The following is a 19,594-nucleotide window of genomic DNA, read 5'->3' as shown; positions in this document are numbered from 1 at the left end:
TGTCCCCAACACCACAATCGTGTCAGGGGCCAAAGGGGCTGAGCCACGAGCAAGTGCACAGGACCCGGGTGACCGGTATGTCATTAGCTCACTCCCGAGATACCAGTCAGCCGACTAAAATCTGCATTCGCCAATCCTCCTCCGTACGGGACCTCTATTTGTGCTGACACTGCAGTTATCATCCACATGTAGTGTGTGAACCTGAAAAGCTGCTGACAAGGGTCTGTCGGCCGCCTTCTCCATAGCCCACTGGCTCATCTTTCATGGTCACATCGGCCTGCAGGATCAAGAGTTGCCTCCTTATCAAAGCTGGCCACTAATGTCTCGGTGAGGCCGGCCTCTTCATGTGTGCGGCCTCCACCCCACCCATATCCCACTCTCACTGCTCAAACCCGAGATGCGTTTGATTCCCTGTATGTAAATCTAATCTTGTTAGCCAAGAGGGAGGGCTCCTAGTTTTCTAATCCTAGACAGCCCCTCCCCCTCACTGATAAAATACGAGAGGTCAGGACATCAGGAATCTTTTTGTGTTTTAAAATATTTATTTTCTATAAAATCAGGGTTTGAGGCGACGTTCTCTGTCGGGAGTCGATTATTTACAGTTCAGTAAGAAAATATGAGATCTGCTGCAGTATAAAGCATCGTCCCGGGCCGGTCTTGGGGCAGGGGTGCTGGCTGGGCCCCAAATGCAAGATGGCAGCTGCCCGCTACAGACCAGAGAACAAATATGTGACAAGATCCAGGGCTCATCAGTCGCAGAGTCATCAATCACTGTCGGACCCCACCGCTGCCGAACCCTTCCGCTTCCTTTTTGAGGGTTTTGGTTTTGCGTCTTCCTCCTCCTAAATGTGACAGATCAAAAGAGGTGACCCCCAAATCGACACTCACTTTAATCTTCTGACCTCTCACTGTCACCGGTCCTCCCTCTGCCAGGCAGCAGTCGCCTCTCCTTCCTCCCTCCCTCCCTCCCCCCCCCCCCCCCCACGACAGGCAGCAGTCGCCTCTCCTCCCTCCCTCCCTCCCCCCCACGACAGGCAGCAGTCGCCTCTCCTTCCTTCCTCCCTCCCCCCCCCCACCCCACGACGACAGGCAGCAGTCGCCTCTCCTCCCTCCCTCCCACGACAGGCAGCAGTCGCCTCTCCTCCCTCCCTCCCCCCCACGACAGGCAGCAGTCGCCTCTCCTCCCTCCCTCCCTCCCCCCACGACAGGCAGCAGTCGCCTCTCCTCCCTCCCTCTCCCCGGTCAGGCAGCAGTCGCCTCTCCTCCCTCCCACGACAGGCAGCAGACGCCTCTCCTCCCCCCCCCCCCCCCCACCCGGTCAGGCAGCAGTCGCCTCTCCTCCCTCCCTCCCCCCCACGACAGGCAGCAGTCGCCTCTCCTCCCTCCCTCCCCCCTCCCCCCCACGACAGGCAGCAGTCGCCTCTCCTCCCTCCCCCCCCTCCACCCGGTCAGGCAGCAGTCGCCTCTCCTCCCTCCCTCTCCCCGGTCAGGCAGCAGTCGCCTCTTCCCCAGTCCTTCACTTCCGGACAGTGATCCCCCATTACTCACCGAGGCACTGCTGGACACGGACTCCTCTTCCATGTTTGCGGGCTGTGCCGCATTCTTCCTGCTGCGAGGACTTGTCATGGGACCTTTCCGCCGGCTCTTGGGCGGTTTTGTGGAGTCTTCATACTCTTCCGCCAGTGCAAAAAGGTCGCTGAACCTTAATTAATGGTAGAAAGCAGCTCTCAGCACCACCAGCCACCAAGCCCAAAACATATGCACCCAAATACACACAATGACCACAAGATGGCAGCCAAGCCAAGTTCTTGTTGTGGGGCTCCACACTTACTTCATCTTGTGCACCTCGTCACAGCTGGCCTGGACATGCTGCAGAGCCTGCAAGATCGGCGTCTGGCTGAAAACTAAGAAAAAGTATATATGTATACTGCTCCACATACAGTGGATACCAAAAGTCTACACACCCCTGTAAAGTGCCAGGTTCTATCATATGGAAATTGTCTCAAGAAGAAACATTTCACTGAGAAAGGAAGAAAAAAAAAAAAAACAATACCCGCCGAGGGGAGGGCGCGGGTGACCCGCCGAGGGGAGCGCGCGGGTGACCCGCCGAGGGGAGGAGACTGGTTGCCCGTCATGTAGGAGACCGGTCACTTACAGTTCTGCTTGGTGTTGGACAGGTTCAGCCGCAGATTATCCAGATGCTCCAGGATCTGCTCCAATGTCAGCTGCGCCAGCTTACTGCTCGAGCTCCGCAAACTAAGGAGGAACATGGTGGGATCATCACAGATCCAAAACCTGACCCACCCACCCTGAAAGACACAGTCTATAGGAGCCCCGGCTTACATTCCCCCCCCCCCCCCGCCTCCCGAGTATAGGGGACATCTCCAGAGTCAAGTATGGGTGCTGCAGTGGGTCCATCTCTCTCTCTCCAAGGCTAGAAAAAGCAGGGTGAGGGGCTCAGGTGCAGTGAGAGACCCCCGCAGCACTCAGGACAGTTGTCAGGAGTCCTGTTCTGGGAGCCATGCTGCTCAGGGACCTGTACTAGCAGGGAGGAGGGGGAGATGTCAGCAAAGGGGAAAGGGGGGGTGGGGGATTAGTTGTCAGCAGGCAAGGAAGGGGGGGGGGAGATGTCGGCGGAGGGGAAGGGGGGGGTGGAGGGGTAAGATGTTGGCAGGGGGACGGCCACTTACCTCTGCCGCTTGCGTGGGAGGCTGTTGTTCTTGATGAGCAGGGACTTTATGTGCTCGGCCAAGGGGTCATCGTGCTTCAGGCACCAGTGGCGCAGGATACTGGTGGTGAACTGGTCATCGGGGTGATACGGGCGGCTCAGCACCATCTTCACCATCTCCTCTGTAGGCCTGGGGCGGGGGTTTGGGGGGGGGGGGGAAGAGACAAGCTATAATGATTCACTCCTCTGCGTCGTGCCCTCAGTATCCGGGTCTTATCTCTCTTCACAGTGAAGGGATTCATTACAGAGCGCAGCTCTGCAGCCTCGTACAGATAGGAGTCGGCGCTAATTACTGATTGTCATGTGCCTCCTCGCTCCACAGAGCGGCCCACCACCCAGCACTGGCACTGCAGACACTGCCAATCCGAATACTGCAGTCACCAGGTGGCAGCGGCAAGACCAACCCTAGTACAATGCTGCCCCGATGACGGCAGCCCACCCTTACTCCCCACCATTAAGGATGGCAGCCCCCCATTTCCAGACACATGACGCCCATCACTCACTTCTCGCGCCTCAGCTGCAGCAGCAGGCAAGACAGCGCCTCCGGGTGCTCTGTAATGTAAGAATGGTGGGGGGGTCACAAACTTCTGCACTCACAAGCAGTAAGTGACACTCAGGCTCATGGGACACGGACCTTTGTACTTCAGGTGCTGGAGAATGGGGATTATGGTCTCCAGAGGAACGTTGTGCGCCAGGAACAGCTGCCAGGTACAGTACTGCTCGAACGTCTCCCAGTCCAGGCTCTGAACTGCAGGACACGGGAGCACTTATTTATCCACACCAACTGCCATCATCCCGCACACCCCTCCCCCGCCACAGGGGGCGCACCACTCACTGAGGATATTGAGCACCGAGTCCTTGCGGAACATCACTAGGTTTCCCATCATGACGTGACACACCAGCTCCTGCAGCTGCGGAGAGAAATCTGCTCAGTGGCCGGGTCACACAGCGGCGGTGGCACCGGGGGGTCACACAGCGGCGGTGGCACCGGGGGGTCACACAGCGGCGGTGGCACCGGGGGGGTCACACAGCGGCGGTGGCACCGGGGGGTCACACAGCGGCGGTGGCACCGGGGGGGTCACACAGCGGCGGTGGCACCGGGGGGGTCACACAGCGGCGGTGGCACCGGGGGGGTCACACAGCGGCGGTGGCACCGGGGGTCACACAGCGGCGGTGGCACCGGGGGTCACACAGCGGCGGTGGCACCGGGGGTCACACAAACTAAAAAAATCACTGTACCTGGGCGGAGTCAATGACAGCGACAATCATGTTCAGCAGCTCCCCACTGCGGAGCGTCTCATCCGGGAACTGAAAAAGAGGAGGAGGTCAGAGCAGCCACCACCAAAGTCTACAGAGCAGACGACCAAAACATCGCCTCGCTGTACAGTACAAGGAGGGGTCAGCACCCACCTCGCCATACACGGAGCGGTCGGCACTCACCTCGCTGTACTGTACACGGAGCGGTCGGCACTCACCTCGCTGTATATGGAGGGGTCGGCACTCACCTCGCTGTACAGTACAAGGAGGGGTCAGCACCCACCTCGCCATACACGGAGCGGTCGGCACTCACCTCGCTGTACTGTACACGGAGCGGTCGGCACTCACCTCGCTGTATATGGAGGGGTCGGCACTCACCTCGCTGTACAGTACAAGGAGGGGTCAGCACCCACCTCGCCATACACGGAGCGGTCGGCACTCACCTCGCTGTACTGTACACGGAGGGGTCGGCACTCACCTCGCTGTACTGTACACGGAGGGGTCGGCACTCACCTCGCTGTACTGTACACGGAGGGGTCGGCACTCACCTCGCTGTACTGTACACGGAGCGGTCGGCACTCACCTCGCTGTACTGTACACGGAGGGGTCGGCACTCACCTCGCTGTACTGTACACGGAGGGGTCGGCACTCACCTCGCTGTACTGTACACGGAGGGGTCGGCACTCACCTCGCTGTACTGTACACGGAGGGGTCGGCACTCACCTCGCTGTACTGTACACGGAGGGGTCGGCACTCACCTCGCTGTACTGTACACGGAGGGGTCGGCACTCACCTCGCTGTACTGTACACGGAGGGGTCGGCACTCACCTCGCTGTACTGTACACGGAGGGGTCGGCACTCACCTCGCTGTACTGTACACGGAGGGGTCGGCACTCACCTCGCTGTACTGTACACGGAGGGGTCGGCACTCACCTCGCTGTACTGTACACGGAGGGGTCGGCACTCACCTCGCTGTACTGTACACGGAGGGGTCGGCACTCACCTCGCTGTACTGTACACGGAGGGGTCGGCACTCACCTCGCTGTACTGTACACGGAGGGGTCGGCACTCACCTCGCTGTACTGTACACGGAGGGGTCGGCACTCACCTCGCTGTACTGTACACGGAGGGGTCGGCACTCACCTCGCTGTACTGTACACGGAGGGGTCGGCACTCACCTCGCTGTATATGGAGGGGTCGGCACTCACCTCGCTGTATATGGAGGGGTCGGCACTCACCTCGCTGTATATGGAGGGGTCGGCACTCACCTCGCTGTATATGGAGGGGTCGGCACTCACCTCGCTGTATATGGAGGGGTCGGCACTCACCTCGCTGTATATGGAGGGGTCGGCACTCACCTCGCTGTATATGGAGGGGTCGGCACTCACCTCGCTGTATATGGAGGGGTCGGCACTCACCTCGCTGTATATGGAGGGGTCGGCACTCACCTCGCTGTACTGTACACGGAGGGGTCGGCACTCACCTCGCTGTACTGTACACGGAGGGGTCGGCACTCACCTCGCTGTATATGGAGGGGTCGGCACTCACCTCGCTGTATATGGAGGGGTCGGCACTCACCTCGCTGTATATGGAGGGGTCGGCACTCACCTCGCTGTACTGTACACGGAGGGGTCGGCACTCACCTCGCTGTATATGGAGGGGTCGGCACTCACCTCGCTGTATATGGAGGGGTCGGCACTCACCTCGCTGTATATGGAGGGGTCGGCACTCACCTCGCTGTATATGGAGGGGTCGGCACTCACCTCGCTGTATATGGAGGGGTCGGCACTCACCTCGCTGTATATGGAGGGGTCGGCACTCACCTCGCTGTATATGGAGGGGTCGGCACTCACCTCGCTGTATATGGAGGGGTCGGCACTCACCTCGCTGTATATGGAGGGGTCGGCACTCACCTCGCTGTATATGGAGGGGTCGGCACTCACCTCGCTGTATATGGAGGGGGTCAGGTAGCACAGCAGCCGCACATCGTCCTCCTGGCACGCCTTCATGTCCATCATCAGACACGTGTGCAGATCTCCCAGCTGCGTGGCTTGAGCAAACGACTCGTACAGGTTCATCTTCCCCGCTGCCGCTTTACTACAGAGAGAGTAAGGGTTAATGCTGGAGGGTCCCCGCACCGCAGAGAGTAAGGGTTAACGCTGGAGGGACCCCACCATCCCCGCACTGCAGAGAGAGTAAGGGTTAACGCTGGAGGGACCCCACCATCCCCGCACTGCAGAGAGAGTAAGGGTTAACGCTGGAGGGACCCCGCCATCCCCGCACTGCAGAGAGAGTAAGGGTTAACGCTGGAGGGACCCCGCCATCCCCGCACTGCAGAGAGAGTAAGGGTTAACGCTGGAGGGACCCCGCCATCACCGCAGCGGTCACACCAGGACAGGAAGGAGACAGCAATGTGGAGATTAATCAGAGATTAGACAACCGAACAGAGGATGAGCGCTAATGAGGGGAAGGAAGCGGGCCGGGCGCGAGAGAGAAGGGAGTACAGAGGGTGTAACAGCGCCCTCACCTGGGGGCAGGGAGTACAGAGTGTAATGCAGCGCCCTCACCTGGAGGCAGGGAGTACAGAGTGTAATGCAGCGCCCTCACCTGGAGGCAGGGAGTACAGAGTGTAATGAAGCGCCCTCACCTGGGGGCAGGGAGTACAGAGTGTAATGCAGCGCCCTCACCTGGGGGCAGGGAGTACAGAGTGTAACAGCGCCCTCACCTGGGGGCAGGCAGTACAGAGTGTAATGCAGCGCCCTCACCTGGAGGCAGGGAGTACAGAGTGTAATGCAGCGCCCTCACCTGGAGGCAGGGAGTACAGAGTGTAACAGCGCCCTCACCTGGGGGCAGGGAGTACAGAGTGTAATGCAGCGCCCTCACCTGGAGGCAGGGAGTACAGAGTGTAATGAAGCGCCCTCACCTGGGGGCAGGGAGTACAGAATGTAATGCAGCGCCCTCACCTCGGAGCAGGCAGTACAGAGTGTAATGCAGCGCCCTCACCTGGCCTTCAGGTAGTAAAGGAGGTGGTAGCCGATCTTGGGCTGCTTCTGGTAAAGCTCGGATAGGAGGTCGAGCAGCAGAGAGAAGCCATTGCTATCCTCCTGCATCTGGATCAGGTTTCTGGAAGGAGATGTAGAAGGGCTGATGTTTCGTGGCACTGGTGCAGTGACAGTGGGGCGAGAGGAGAGAGGACTCACCTGAATATCAGGTACAGCGGCTTCCCCACAGACTCCTCCAGGGACCTGCCAATAAACAGAAGACTGTCAGAGACCCTCCAGGAGGGGGGGCGAGGGGCGGCCAGTGACGGCACAGGAGGGGGGGCGAGGGGCGGCCAGTGACGGCACAGGAGGGGGGGCGAGGGGCGGCCAGTGACGGCACAAGAGGGGGGGGGCGAGGGGCGGCCAGTGACGGCACAGGAGGGGGGGCAAGGGGCGGCCAGTGACGGCACAGGAGGGGGGGCGAGGGGCGGCCAGTGACGGCACAGGAGGGGGGGGCGAGGGGCGGCCAGTGACGGCACAGGAGGGGGGGGCGAGGGGCGGCCAGTGACGGCACAGGAGGGGGGGGCGAGGGGCGGCCAGTGACGGCACAGGAGGGGGGGGCGAGGGGCGGCCAGTGACGGCACAGGAGGGGGGGGCGAGGGGCGGCCAGTGACGGCACAGGAGGGGGGGGCGAGGGGCGGCCAGTGACGGCACAGGAGGGGGGGGCGAGGGGCGGCCAGTGACGGCACAGGAGGGGCGGCCAGTGACGGCACAGGAGGGGCGGCCAGTGACGGCACAGGAGGGGCGGCCAGTGACGGCACAGGAGGGGGCGGCCAGTGACGGCACAGGAGGGGCGGCCAGTGACGGCACAGGAGGGGCGGCCAGTGACGGCACAGGAGGGGCGGCCAGTGACGGCACAGGAGGGGCGGCCAGTGACGGCACAGGAGGGGCGGCCAGTGACGGCACAGGAGGGGCGGCCAGTGACGGCACAGGAGGGGCGGCCAGTGACGGCACAGGAGGGGCGGCCAGTGACGGCACAGGAGGGGCGGCCAGTGACGGCACAGGAGGGGCGGCCAGTGACGGCACAGGAGGGGCGGCCAGTGACGGCACAGGAGGGGCGGCCAGTGACGGCACAGGAGGGGCGGCCAGTGACGGCACAGGAGGGGCGGCCAGTGACGGCACAGGAGGGGCGGCCAGTGACGGCACAGGAGGGGCGGCCAGTGACGGCACAGGAGGGGCGGCCAGTGACGGCACAGGAGGGGCGGCCAGTGACGGCACAGGAGGGGCGGCCAGTGACGGCACAGGAGGGGCGGCCAGTGACGGCACAGGAGGGGCGGCCAGTGACGGCACAGGAGGGGCGGCCAGTGACGGCACAGGAGGGGCGGCCAGTGACGGCACAGGAGGGGGGGGGCGAGGGGCGGCCAGTGACGGCACAGGAGGGGGGGGGCGAGGGGCGGCCAGTGACGGCACAGGAGGGGGGGGGCGAGGGGCGGCCAGTGACGGCACAGGAGGGGGGGGGCGAGGGGCGGCCAGTGACGGCACAGGAGGGGGGGGGCGAGGGGCGGCCAGTGACGGCACAGGAGGGGGGGCGAGGGGGGGCGAGGGGCGGCACAGGAGGGGCGGCCAGTGACGGCACAGGAGGGGCGGCCAGTGACGGCACAGGAGGGGCGGCCAGTGACGGCACAGGAGGGGCGGCCAGTGACGGCACAGGAGGGGCGGCCAGTGACGGCACAGGAGGGGCGGCCAGTGACGGCACAGGAGGGGCGGCCAGTGACGGCACAGGAGGGGCGGCCAGTGACGGCACAGGAGGGGCGGCCAGTGACGGCACAGGAGGGGCGGCCAGTGACGGCACAGGAGGGGCGGCCAGTGACGGCACAGGAGGGGCGGCCAGTGACGGCACAGGAGGGGCGGCCAGTGACGGCACAGGAGGGGCGGCCAGTGACGGCACAGGAGGGGCGGCCAGTGACGGCACAGGAGGGGCGGCCAGTGACGGCACAGGAGGGGCGGCCAGTGACGGCACAGGAGGGGCGGCCAGTGACGGCACAGGAGGGGCGGCCAGTGACGGCACAGGAGGGGGGCGAGGGGGCGGCCGGTGACGGCACAGGAGGGGGGCGAGGGGCGGCCGGTGACGACACAGGAGGGGGTGGAGCGACTGTTGGCACAGCTGACTTACTCCTCTGTGATCTCCTCCGGAAGGACCTCGCCCCGGAAATGTGCCTTGAATAGCTCCTGGAGGCAGGATGCCAGCACGGACAGCTGCTCCGAGTCAAAGTCGTCCTGTTTGTTAGAGGGGAAGAGAGCGAGACGTTACCGGTGATGACATCACCATGTACCCGCCGCAGTATGCCTGTGATGTCACTCACCTCCAGAATCTGCTCTACGATGTCCTGCATCAGCTCGCACTGCGACTCCATGTCACTGCAACACAAGAAGATGGGAGGCCATGAGACGGGGTGGGGTCCTGACAACATGCAATATAAGGGGCATGGAGCCCCCCACTCACACCCTCGTACCTCTCTTTCTGCAGGGCGACCACCTTCTCCCGGAGCGGCTCCTCCAGCTGCTCCAGGTAAGGGGTTATGTCCACCGGTTCCTCGATGATGGGCTCCTTGATGGGGTGGAAGCGGAACTCCCTCTTTTTCCCTGTAGGGGGCGAGAGCCCGATACCATCTATATAATAGGAACCTCGCTATTAAATCTGTCTGGTACAATACAGGGGGCCGCAGGGACCGCGGGTGCACTGGAGCAGCGCCATTACCGTTGTCTGCACTCTTGCTGTTAACCTCTTCATCGTCGTCGCTGAAGGCGGCCTCCGCGCTGTCGTAGCAGCTCTCGTCCTTGTCAGCGAGTCCGCTATCCATCTCCATAGACACCGGCTCCTCCGTCTTTACTGGAGGCGCAGAGAAGGCGTTATAGTAAATGTGTTCCCGCGCCGGCCGCCTCCCGCACAAGTGCAGCGCGCAGCTCACATCAGCGGAGGCGCAGACACAGAGTGCGGCCGACAACGAGGAGACAGACAGCGAGGCCGGCACATACTCACGGGAGGCCCTTACTTTCTGAGGCCGGAGACGGAAGGTTACAGAACTCCGGGAACTTCTCTCTCAGCATCGAGCGCAACTCCTTATCCAACTTAGGGTTGTGGAAAAGAGGAGCAAGATGTCTGCAAGGAGGAACGGAAGAGCAGTCACTACCACCGCAGAGCCACACACAGGCGGCACTATAGCAATACTAACGTGCAAGGGGCAGTATTATAGTAGTTATATTGCTGTACATATGGGGCAGTATTATAGTAGTTATATTCTTGTACATAGGGGGCAGTATTATAGTAGTTATATTCTTATACATAGGGGCAGTATTATAGTAGTTATATTCTTGTACATAGGGGCAGTATTATAGTAGTTATATTCTTGTACATAGGGGCAGTATTATACTAGTTATATTCCTGTACATAGAGGGCAGTATTATAGTAGTTATATTCTTGTACATAGGGGCAGTATTATAGTAGTTATATTCTTGTACATAGGGGCAGTATTATAGTAGTTATATTCTTGTACATAGGGGCAGTATTATACTAGTTATATTCCTGTACATAGAGGGCAGTATTATAGTAGTTATATTCTTGTACATAGGGGCAGTATTATAGTAGTTATATTTTTGTACATAGGGGCAGTATTATAGTAGTTATATTCTTGTACATAGGAGCAGTATTATAGCAGTTATATTCTTGTACATAGGGGCAGTATTATAGTAGTTATATTCTTGTACATAGGGGCAGTATTATAGTAGTTATATTCTTGTACATAGGAGCAGTATTATACTAGTTATATTCCTGTACATAGAGGGCAGTATTATAGCAGTTATATTCTTGTATATAGGGGGCAGTATTATATAGTTACATTATAGTATTATAGTAGTTATTATATTCTTGTACATAGGGGGCAGTATTATAGTATATTCTTGTACATAGGGGCAGTATTATATAGTTACATTATAGTATTATAGTAGTTATTATATTCTTGTACATAGGGGGCAGTATTATAGTATATTCTTGTATATAGGGGCAGTGTTATAGTAGTTATATTCCTGTACATAGGGGGCAGTATTATAGTAGTTATATTCTTGTACATAGGGGCAGTATTATAGTAGTTATATTCCTGTACATAGAGGGCAGTATTATAGCAGTTATATTCTTGTACATAGGGGCAGTATTATAGTAGTTATATTCTTGTACATAGGGGCAGTATTATACTAGTTATATTCCTGTACATAGAGGGCAGTATTATAGCAGTTATATTCTTGTATATAGGGGGCAGTATTATATAGTTACATAGTTACATAGTTACTTAGGTTGAAAAAAGACCTAGGTCCATCTAGTTCAACCTTCCTCCACCAGTTCTACATTTAGTCACTAAGTCATTTATAACCAACAATGTTGTTTGTACTGAGGAAATCATCCAGCCCTTTTTTAAAAGCTGTTATAGTATCTGCCATTACAACCTCTTGTGGTCGGCATTCCACAGTCTGACCGCTCTAACTGTAAAGAACCCTTTCCTATTTAGGTTTCGGAATCGCTTTTCTTCCACTCGCAGTGAGTGCCCCCTGGTCCTTAGTACTGTTTTTGGAAGGAATAAGTCATGTGCCAGTCCTTTATATTGACCACACATGTATTTATACATATAATGAGATCTCCTCTGAGACGTCTTTTTTCTAAGCTAAACATATCTAACTTTTTCAACCTGCCATCATATGGGAGGCCTCCATTCCTTGTAATAATCTAGTTGCCCGCCTTTGAACTTACTAACTTCTGAATGTCCTTTTTAAAATGTGGAGCCCAAAACTGGATCCCGTATTCCAGATGTGGCCTTACAAGTGATTTATAGAGGGGTAACAATACGTTGGGATCACGGGATCTAATCTCTCTTTTTATACACCCTAGAATCTTGTTTGCTTTAGCAGCTGCTGCTTGACATTGAGTGCTGCTGCTCAGCTTATTTGTAATGAGAATACCCAAGTCCTTCTCCTGTTCTGTAGTCCCGAGTTTACTTCCATTTAATGTATACGCAGTTATAGGATTACTCCGTTCTAGGTGCATTACTTTACATTTATCAACATTAAATCTCATTTGCCAAGTATCTGCCCATTCTGACATCTTATCCAGATCTTTTTGTAATATTGTACTATCCAGGTCAGTTTTTAATATCCTACATAGTTTGGTGTCATCGGCAAAGACTGACACTGTACTATCAATCCCATCCACAATTATAGTAGTTATATTCCTGTACATAGGGGGCAGTATTATAGCAGTTATATTCTTGTACATAGGGGGCAGTATTATAGTAATTTTCTTGTACATAAGGCAGTATTATAGTAGTTATATTCTTGTACATAGGGGAAGTATTATACTCACGCCAGGACTCTCTTCTCCATGATGTGGGTGAGGGAGCTGAAGACGCCCTGCCTCACGTGCCCCTCTAGTGGTGGGTAGAAGTTGGGGATGATCTGTGAGATAAGACATGGTGAGGTCACCCATGATGATGGGCACTTGTACAGTTTCCAGGTGGGTAATATGGGATGACCTGAGCCTTGTGGCCAGCACACCTATCACCCATATCCCCCCACACACTGTACACCACGCTCCTGCAGGCTCGGTTCGGTTTGTCACACATGATTTGTAATTTTCAATGCAGAGAATTCAGAATCTGCAGCAAATGAGAAAAACCTGGAGACTGCACACAGAACAATCATCTGCAATAGGGGGGGATTAGAGCAGAGGGCGGGGGTCCCACAGGACGTGTTACTGCAGCCCAACTCCAAAATTGGGCACATTGTTTGCATTTTCTGAGTGTCTCCAGGGACCAGTGGAGGGGACGGGGGGGAGATGGGGGGGGCAGCCATGATTAAGAAATGATTCTAGGACCCAGATCCTGTGCGATGCACCCCCTGCTGGCCGGGGGTAACGCTCCAGTGATAACAGTGGGCTCCCACTCAAGAGATTCGGCTCCATCACCATAAAATATGTGGCCTCAGCTCAGTAGACCTGTCACCTCTTACCCGGCACATGAAATCCAGCAGCGTGGCTGTGATGGCAGGATGCGGCTTCATTGAGTGATGCATCACCAGGATCGCTGGCTCTGCGGAGAGAGAAAGCGGGCACCATGAGAAAAAAAGAGGGCGCCGCGAGAAAAAGAGGGCGCAAGGCCTGGTGAGGAGAAGAAGAAGAAGGGACAGCAAGAAAGAAGGCGAAACAGAGAAGAAGAAGGCGAAACAGAGAAGAAGAAGGCGAAACAGAGAAGAAGAAGGCGAAACAGAGAAGAAGAAGGCGAAACAGAGAAGAAGAAGGCGAAACAGAGAAGAAGAAGGCGAAAAAGAGAGAAGAGGCGAAAAAGAGAGAAGAGGCGAAAAAGAGAGAAGAGGCGAAAAAGAGAGAAGAGGCGAAAAAGAGAGAAGAGGCGAAAAAGAGAGAAGAGGCGAAAAAGAGAGAAGAGGCGAAAAAGAGAGAAGAGGCGAAAAAGAGAGAAGAGGCGAAAAAGAGAGAAGAGGCGAAAAAGAGAGAAGAGGCGAAAAAGAGAGAAGAGGCGAAAAAGAGAGAAGAGGCGAAAAAGAGAGAAGAGGCGAAAAAGAGAGAAGAGGCGAAAAAGAGAGAAGAGAAAGAGAAGAGAGAAGAGGCGAAAAAGTGAGAAGAGAAAGAGAAGAGAGAAGAGGCGAAAAAGAGAGAAGAGAAAGAAGAGAGAAGCTAGGGAGAGCAAAGTAGGGAGAGAGTGTGGAGAAGGTGGAGTGTGAGGCAGCAGTATTACGCTGGGAGGAGACCGAGGAGCTCATTATCAGACCCTCAAGGCCACTGACAAGGTTGCATCCTTCTCAGGTCCAGGCCTCACTGGAATGAGGAGAGTCTGCATAGAGAGTGAATGACGGCCAGACAAGAGGCCAGCAGAGCATCGCGTCCTACACGTCACAGCCTGCAGAGCATCACACCTTCTACACCTCAAACTTACCAATGTTCATGATGCTGTCTTTCTCGGGACTGAAGAAGAGCCAGTCGTAGAACAGGGCCAGTTTGGCATTGGAGGCGGCCACATTGGACTGTAAGACATAGGTGGAGTCATGAGAAGGAGGCCTGCGTGTAATGCACCCACAATGCCGAGCACACTCACCGTACAGGTGGTCAGTAGCCACCCGATGATGGCCCAGCGGGGCAGGATGTCGGAGCTAAGCACCTCGTTGGACGGGTGCACCACGCCGCAAATGTAACGGATCAGATCGCAGCGTAGGGACTGGCTGTCCGGGGTGGAGAGGTACTGACGCTGGAACCAGTCCTGGTATCGCTTCTGCTGCCCGAACCGAACCTGAGGGAAAGAGGCCAAAAGGGTGAGAGAAGAGCTGCAGTGTACAGCATGGGGGAGAGACTGGAAGGGAGTCTACAACAGCAGAACAGAGAGGAGCTCAGTGTACAGCATGGTGGACAAACAGGGGCTCAGTGTACAGCATGGGGGAGAGACTGGAAGGGAGTGTACAGCATGGGGGACAAACAGGAGCACAGTGTACAGCATGGGGGACAAACAGGGGCACAGTGTACAGCATGGGGGACAAACAGGGGCTCAGTGTACAGCATGGGGGACAAACAGGGGCTCAGTGTACAGCATGGGGGACAAACAGGAGCTCAGTGTACAGCATGGGGGACAAACAGGGGCACAGTGTACAGCATGGGGGACAAACAGGGGCTCAGTGTACAGCATGGGGGACAAACAGGGGCACAGTGTACAGCATGGGGGACAAACAGGAGCTCAGTGTACAGCATGGGGGACAAACAGGAGCTCAGTGTACAGCATGGGGGACAAACAGGAGCTCAGTGTACAGCATGGGGGACAAACAGGAGCTCAGTGTACAGCATGGGGGACAAACAGGGGCACAGTGTACAGCATGGGGGACAAACAGGGGCTCAGTGTACAGCATGGGGGACAAACAGGGGCACAGTGTACAGCATGGGGGACAAACAGGAGCTCAGTGTACACTGTACAGCATGGGGGACAAACAGGGGCACAGTGTACAGCATGGGGGACAAACAGGAGCTCAGTGTACAGCATGGGGGACAAACAGGAGCACAGTGTACAGCATGGGGGACAAACAGGAGCTCAGTGTACAGCATGGGGGACAAACAGGGGCACAGTGTACAGCATGGGGGACAAACAGGGGCTCAGTGTACAGCATGGGGGACAAACAGGGGCTCAGTGTACAGCATGGGGGACAAACAGGGGCACAGTGTACAGCATGGGGGACAAACAGGGGCACAGTGTACAGCATGGGGGACAAACAGGGGCACAGTGTACAGCATGGGGGACAAACAGGAGCTCAGTGTACAGCATGGGGGACAAACAGGAGCTCAGTGTACAGCATGGGGGACAAACAGGAGCTCAGTGTACAGCATGGGGGACAAACAGGAGCTCAGTGTACAGCATGGGGGACAAACAGGAGCACAGTGTACAGCATGGGGGACAAACAGGAGCTCAGTGTACAGCATGGGGGACAAACAGGAGCTCAGTGTACAGCATGGGGGACAAACAGGAGCTCAGTGTACAGCATGGGGGACAAACAGGGGCACAGTGTACAGCATGGGGGACAAACAGGGGCTCAGTGTACAGCATGGGGGACAAACAGGAGCTCAGTGTACAGCATGGGGGACAACAGGAGCTCAGTGTACAGCATGGGGGACAAACAGGGGCACAGTGTACAGCATGGGGGACAAACAGGAGCTCAGTGTACAGCATGGGGGACAAACAGGAGCTCAGTGTACAGCATGGGGGACAAACAGGAGCTCAGTGTACAGCATGGGGGACAAACAGGGGCACAGTGTACAGCATGGGGGACAAACAGGGGCTCAGTGTACAGCATGGGGGACAAACAGGGGCTCAGTGTACAGCATGGGGGACAAACAGGAGCTCAGTGTACAGCATGGGGGACAAACAGGAGCTCAGTGTATAGCATGGGGGACAAACAGGAGCACAGTGTACAGCATGGGGGACAAACAGGAGCACAGTGTACAGCATGGGGGACAAACAGGGGCTCAGTGTACAGCATGGGGGACAAACAGGAGCTCAGTGTACAGCATGGGGGACAACAGGAGCTCAGTGTACAGCATGGGGGACAAACAGGAGCTCAGTGTACAGCATGGGGGACAAACAGGAGCTCAGTGTACAGCATGGGGGACAAACAGGAGCTCAGTGTACAGCATGGGGGACAAACAGGAGCTCAGTGTACAGCATGGGGGACAAACAGGAGCTCAGTGTACAGCATGGGGGACAAACAGGGGCACAGTGTACAACATGGGGGACAAACAGGGGCTCAGTGTACAGCATGGGGGACAAACAGGGGCACAGTGTACAGCATGGGGGACAAACAGGAGCTCAGTGTACACTGTACAGCATGGGGGACAAACAGGGGCACAGTGTACAGCATGGGGGACAAACAGGAGCACAGTGTACAGCATGGGGGACAAACAGGGGCTCAGTGTACAGCATGGGGGACAAACAGGGGCTCAGTGTACAGCATGGGGGACAAACAGGGGCTCAGTGTACAGCATGGGGGACAAACAGGGGCTCAGTGTACAGCATGGGGGACAAACAGGGGCTCAGTGTACAGCATGGGGGACAAACAGGAGCTCAGTGTACAGCATGGGGGACAAACAGGGGCTCAGTGTACAGCATGGGGGACAAACAGGAGCTCAGTGTACAGCATGGGGGACAAACAGGGGCTCAGTGTACAGCATGGGGGACAAACAGGAGCTCAGTGTACAGCATGGGGGACAAACAGGGGATCAGTGTACAGCATGGGGGACAAACAGGAGCTCAGTGTACACTGTACAGCATGGGGGACAAACAGGGGCACAGTGTACAGCATGGGGGACAACAGGGGCTCAGTGTACAGCATGGGGGACAACAGGGGCTCAGTGTACAACATGGGGGACAAACAGGAGCTCAGTGTACAGCATGGGGGACAAACAGGGGCTCAGTGTACAGCATGGGGGACAAACAGGGGCTCAGTGTACAGCATGGGGGACAAACAGGGGATCAGTGTACAGCATGGGGGACAAACAGGAGCTCAGTGTACAGCATGGGGGACAAACAGGAGCTCAGTGTACAGCATGGGGGACAAACAGGAGCTCAGTGTACAGCATGGGGGACAAACAGGAGCTCAGTGTACAGCATGGGGGACAAACAGGAGCTCAGTGTACACTGTACAGCATGGGGGACAAACAGGGGCACAGTGTACAGCATGGGGGACAAACAGGGGCTCAGTGTACAGCATGGGGGACAAACAGGAGCTCAGTTTACAGCATGGGGGACAACAGGGGCTCAGTGTACAGCACAGTGGCAGTGTAGAGCATAGAGGACAGACAGGACAAGATATAAGACTAATGATTGCAGCTCTGGAGGTGGGCAGTGGGTGATGTAGGTTGTACCCGGGAAGTCATGAACAGCAGCTTGGTCTCCATATCGGGCGTCAGACGACATGCTAGGAATTTCCGGGAAGTGCGAGACTGTAGAAGCTGTAGGATTCCTGGAGGACGGAGAAAAGGAGACATGGTAAGAGATGAGGGCCGCACAGAAAGTGAGAAGCGGCAGGGCACCAGCCGCCACCGCTCATCTCATCCGGAAACGACTCGCGGCAGCAGCAGATTACCCTTTGTGGATTCTGGGAGAGCTGGGTGATGGCGGCCATACTGGCTGTCACACAGCCCCCCAGCTGCAGTGCTGCCACCCATCTGATGGGGCTAGTAGTACTCCTCATTATCCTGCAGCACCTCACAGACCAAAGGCTCACAGAGAAGGGGGAGGGCGCGCTGCTGCGGACAATCAGTGGGCAGAGAGGTGGTCGCTGAGGCGAGAAGCGCAGATATAAATAGATGTGGAGGAGCGTGGGGAGCTAATTAAGCTCTGTCTGAAGGATGGGGGAGCGCGCCATCATCCGCACCCCCACCGTCTCCACAGCGGGGAGATCAGCAGCACAAAAACCAGGCGCACCAGGCCGCGATCCTGCACCTATTACTGAGGGGGGACGTACCTGTGAACTGGGGGTTCAGCGCCTGCGGGTTGTGCAGCATATCCTTCCATAACGAATCAAACTCCGGAAGGCGCGCGACGTTCTGCAGCAGCCGCACCAGGTCTCTGCCAATCATAAAGCAGTCCATGAACTGCGCAGAAAACAAAAAGGAAAAAGGTGAGAAGGACGAGGAGCACACGCCATAACTGTGACCAAGCCAGTCACTATATACTGCTGCAGAGCAGCAATCATAACACTGCGTTATGCCAGAGACACTGTTACATAATCTGCTCAGTGACCGTGCAAATGGGAGGCCCGAGAGCGCCAGAGGGAGGGAGGAAGGGGGCAAGGCGACCAGAGAGCGCCAGAGGGAGAGGGGGGAAGGGGGCAAGGCGACCAGAGAGCGCCAGAGGGAGAGGGGGGAAGGGGGCAAGGCGACACGAGAGCGCCAGAGGGAGAGGGGGGAAGGGGGCAAGGCGACACGAGAGCGCCAGAGGGAGAGGGGGGGGAAGGGGGCAAGGCGACACGAGAGCGCCAGAGGGAGAGGGGGGGGAAGGGGGCAAGGCGACACGAGAGCGCCAGAGGGAGAGGGGGGAAGGGGGCAAGGCGACCCGAGAGCGCCAGAGGGACAGGGGGGAAGGGGGCAAGGCGACCCGAGAGCGCCAGAGGGAGAGGGGGGGAAGGGGGCAAGGCGACCCGAGAGCGCCAGAGGGAGGGAGGAAGGGGCCAAGGCGACCCGAGAGCGCCAGAGGGAGGGAGGAAGGGGCCAAGGCGACCCGAGAGCGCCAGAGGGAGGGAGGAAGGGGCCAAGGCGACCCGAGTGCGCCAGAGGGAGGGAGGAAGGGGCCAAGGCGACCCGAGAGCGCCAGAGGGAGGGAGGGAGGGAGGGAGGAAGGGGCCAAGGCGACCTGAGAGCGCCAGAGGGAGGGAGGGGGCAAGGCGACCCGAGAGCACCAGAGGGAGGGAGGGAGGGAGGGAGGGAGGGAGGGAGGAAGGGGGCAAAGCGACCCGAGAGCGCCAGAGGGAGGGAGGGAGGGAGGAAGGGGGCAAGGCGACCTGAGAGCGCCAGAGGGAGGGAGGGAGGGGGCAAGGCGACCCGAGAGCACCAGAGGGAGGGAGGGAGGGAGGGGGCAAGGCGACCCGAGAGCGCCAGAAAAAGGGGGGAAGGGGGCAAGGCGGCCCGAGAGTGCCAGAGGGAGTCGGGGGAAGGGGCAAGGCGGCCCGAGAGTGCCAGAGGGAGGGGGGGGAGGGGGCAAGGCGGCCCGAGAGTGCCAGAGGGAGGCGGGGGAAGGGGCAAGGCGGCCCGAGAGTGCCAGAGGGAGGGGGGGAGGGGGCAAGGCGGCTGGAGAGCGCCAGAGGAGGGGAGGGGGGTAAAGGAGCAAGGCGGCCCAAGTGCGCCAGAGGAGGGGAGAAGGGGCAAGGCGGCCCAAGAGCACCAGAGGAAGGAAGAAGGGGGAAGGGGCAAGACGGACGGAGAGCGCCAGAGGAGGGGAGGGGGGGAGAGGCAAGGCGGCCCGAGAGAGCCAGAAGAGGGGAGGAGGGAAGGGGGCAAGGCAGCCCGAGAGCGCCAAAGGAGGGGGAAGGGGAAGGGGAA

At 57.7% G+C, this 19,594-nt stretch overlaps 1 protein-coding gene across 4 annotated transcripts in view; it reads right to left on the bottom strand.

Moving 5' to 3' along the window:
• Nucleotides 1-507: 507 nt before the first annotated feature.
• The window catches only part of INTS3 (integrator complex subunit 3), an 80,329-nt gene continuing 61,242 nt past the window's right edge, over nucleotides 508-19,594 (bottom strand). For 2 of the 4 annotated variants that reach the window (XM_075330555.1, XM_075330552.1), the window contains 23 exons: nucleotides 18,022-18,151; nucleotides 17,420-17,517; nucleotides 14,118-14,309; nucleotides 13,959-14,046; nucleotides 13,018-13,097; nucleotides 12,374-12,465; nucleotides 10,020-10,126; nucleotides 9,725-9,856; nucleotides 9,480-9,636; nucleotides 9,330-9,384; nucleotides 9,140-9,243; nucleotides 7,186-7,230; nucleotides 6,989-7,108; nucleotides 5,929-6,082; nucleotides 3,968-4,036; nucleotides 3,564-3,639; nucleotides 3,363-3,476; nucleotides 3,232-3,280; nucleotides 2,691-2,858; nucleotides 2,156-2,256; nucleotides 1,832-1,904; nucleotides 1,549-1,702; nucleotides 508-842 (listed from right to left, as the gene is read on the bottom strand). In XM_075330555.1, coding sequence (XP_075186670.1) covers nucleotides 765-842; nucleotides 1,549-1,702; nucleotides 1,832-1,904; nucleotides 2,156-2,256; nucleotides 2,691-2,858; nucleotides 3,232-3,280; nucleotides 3,363-3,476; nucleotides 3,564-3,639; nucleotides 3,968-4,036; nucleotides 5,929-6,082; nucleotides 6,989-7,108; nucleotides 7,186-7,230; nucleotides 9,140-9,243; nucleotides 9,330-9,384; nucleotides 9,480-9,636; nucleotides 9,725-9,856; nucleotides 10,020-10,126; nucleotides 12,374-12,465; nucleotides 13,018-13,097; nucleotides 13,959-14,046; nucleotides 14,118-14,309; nucleotides 17,420-17,517; nucleotides 18,022-18,151 — 2,436 coding nt within the window. In that variant the 3' untranslated portion in view covers nucleotides 508-764. The remainder of the gene's footprint in view (nucleotides 843-1,548; nucleotides 1,703-1,831; nucleotides 1,905-2,155; nucleotides 2,257-2,690; nucleotides 2,859-3,231; nucleotides 3,281-3,362; nucleotides 3,477-3,563; nucleotides 3,640-3,967; nucleotides 4,037-5,928; nucleotides 6,083-6,988; nucleotides 7,109-7,185; nucleotides 7,231-9,139; nucleotides 9,244-9,329; nucleotides 9,385-9,479; nucleotides 9,637-9,724; nucleotides 9,857-10,019; nucleotides 10,127-12,373; nucleotides 12,466-13,017; nucleotides 13,098-13,958; nucleotides 14,047-14,117; nucleotides 14,310-17,419; nucleotides 17,518-18,021; nucleotides 18,152-19,594) is intronic. The other 2 variants (XM_075330553.1, XM_075330554.1) reach the window with 2 other exon arrangements.

This window comes from Anomaloglossus baeobatrachus, chromosome 12 (assembly GCF_048569485.1).
Source record: "Anomaloglossus baeobatrachus isolate aAnoBae1 chromosome 12, aAnoBae1.hap1, whole genome shotgun sequence".
Taxonomy (NCBI): domain Eukaryota; kingdom Metazoa; phylum Chordata; class Amphibia; order Anura; family Aromobatidae; genus Anomaloglossus; species Anomaloglossus baeobatrachus.
This window is presented reverse-complemented; position numbering and strand designations above follow the sequence as displayed.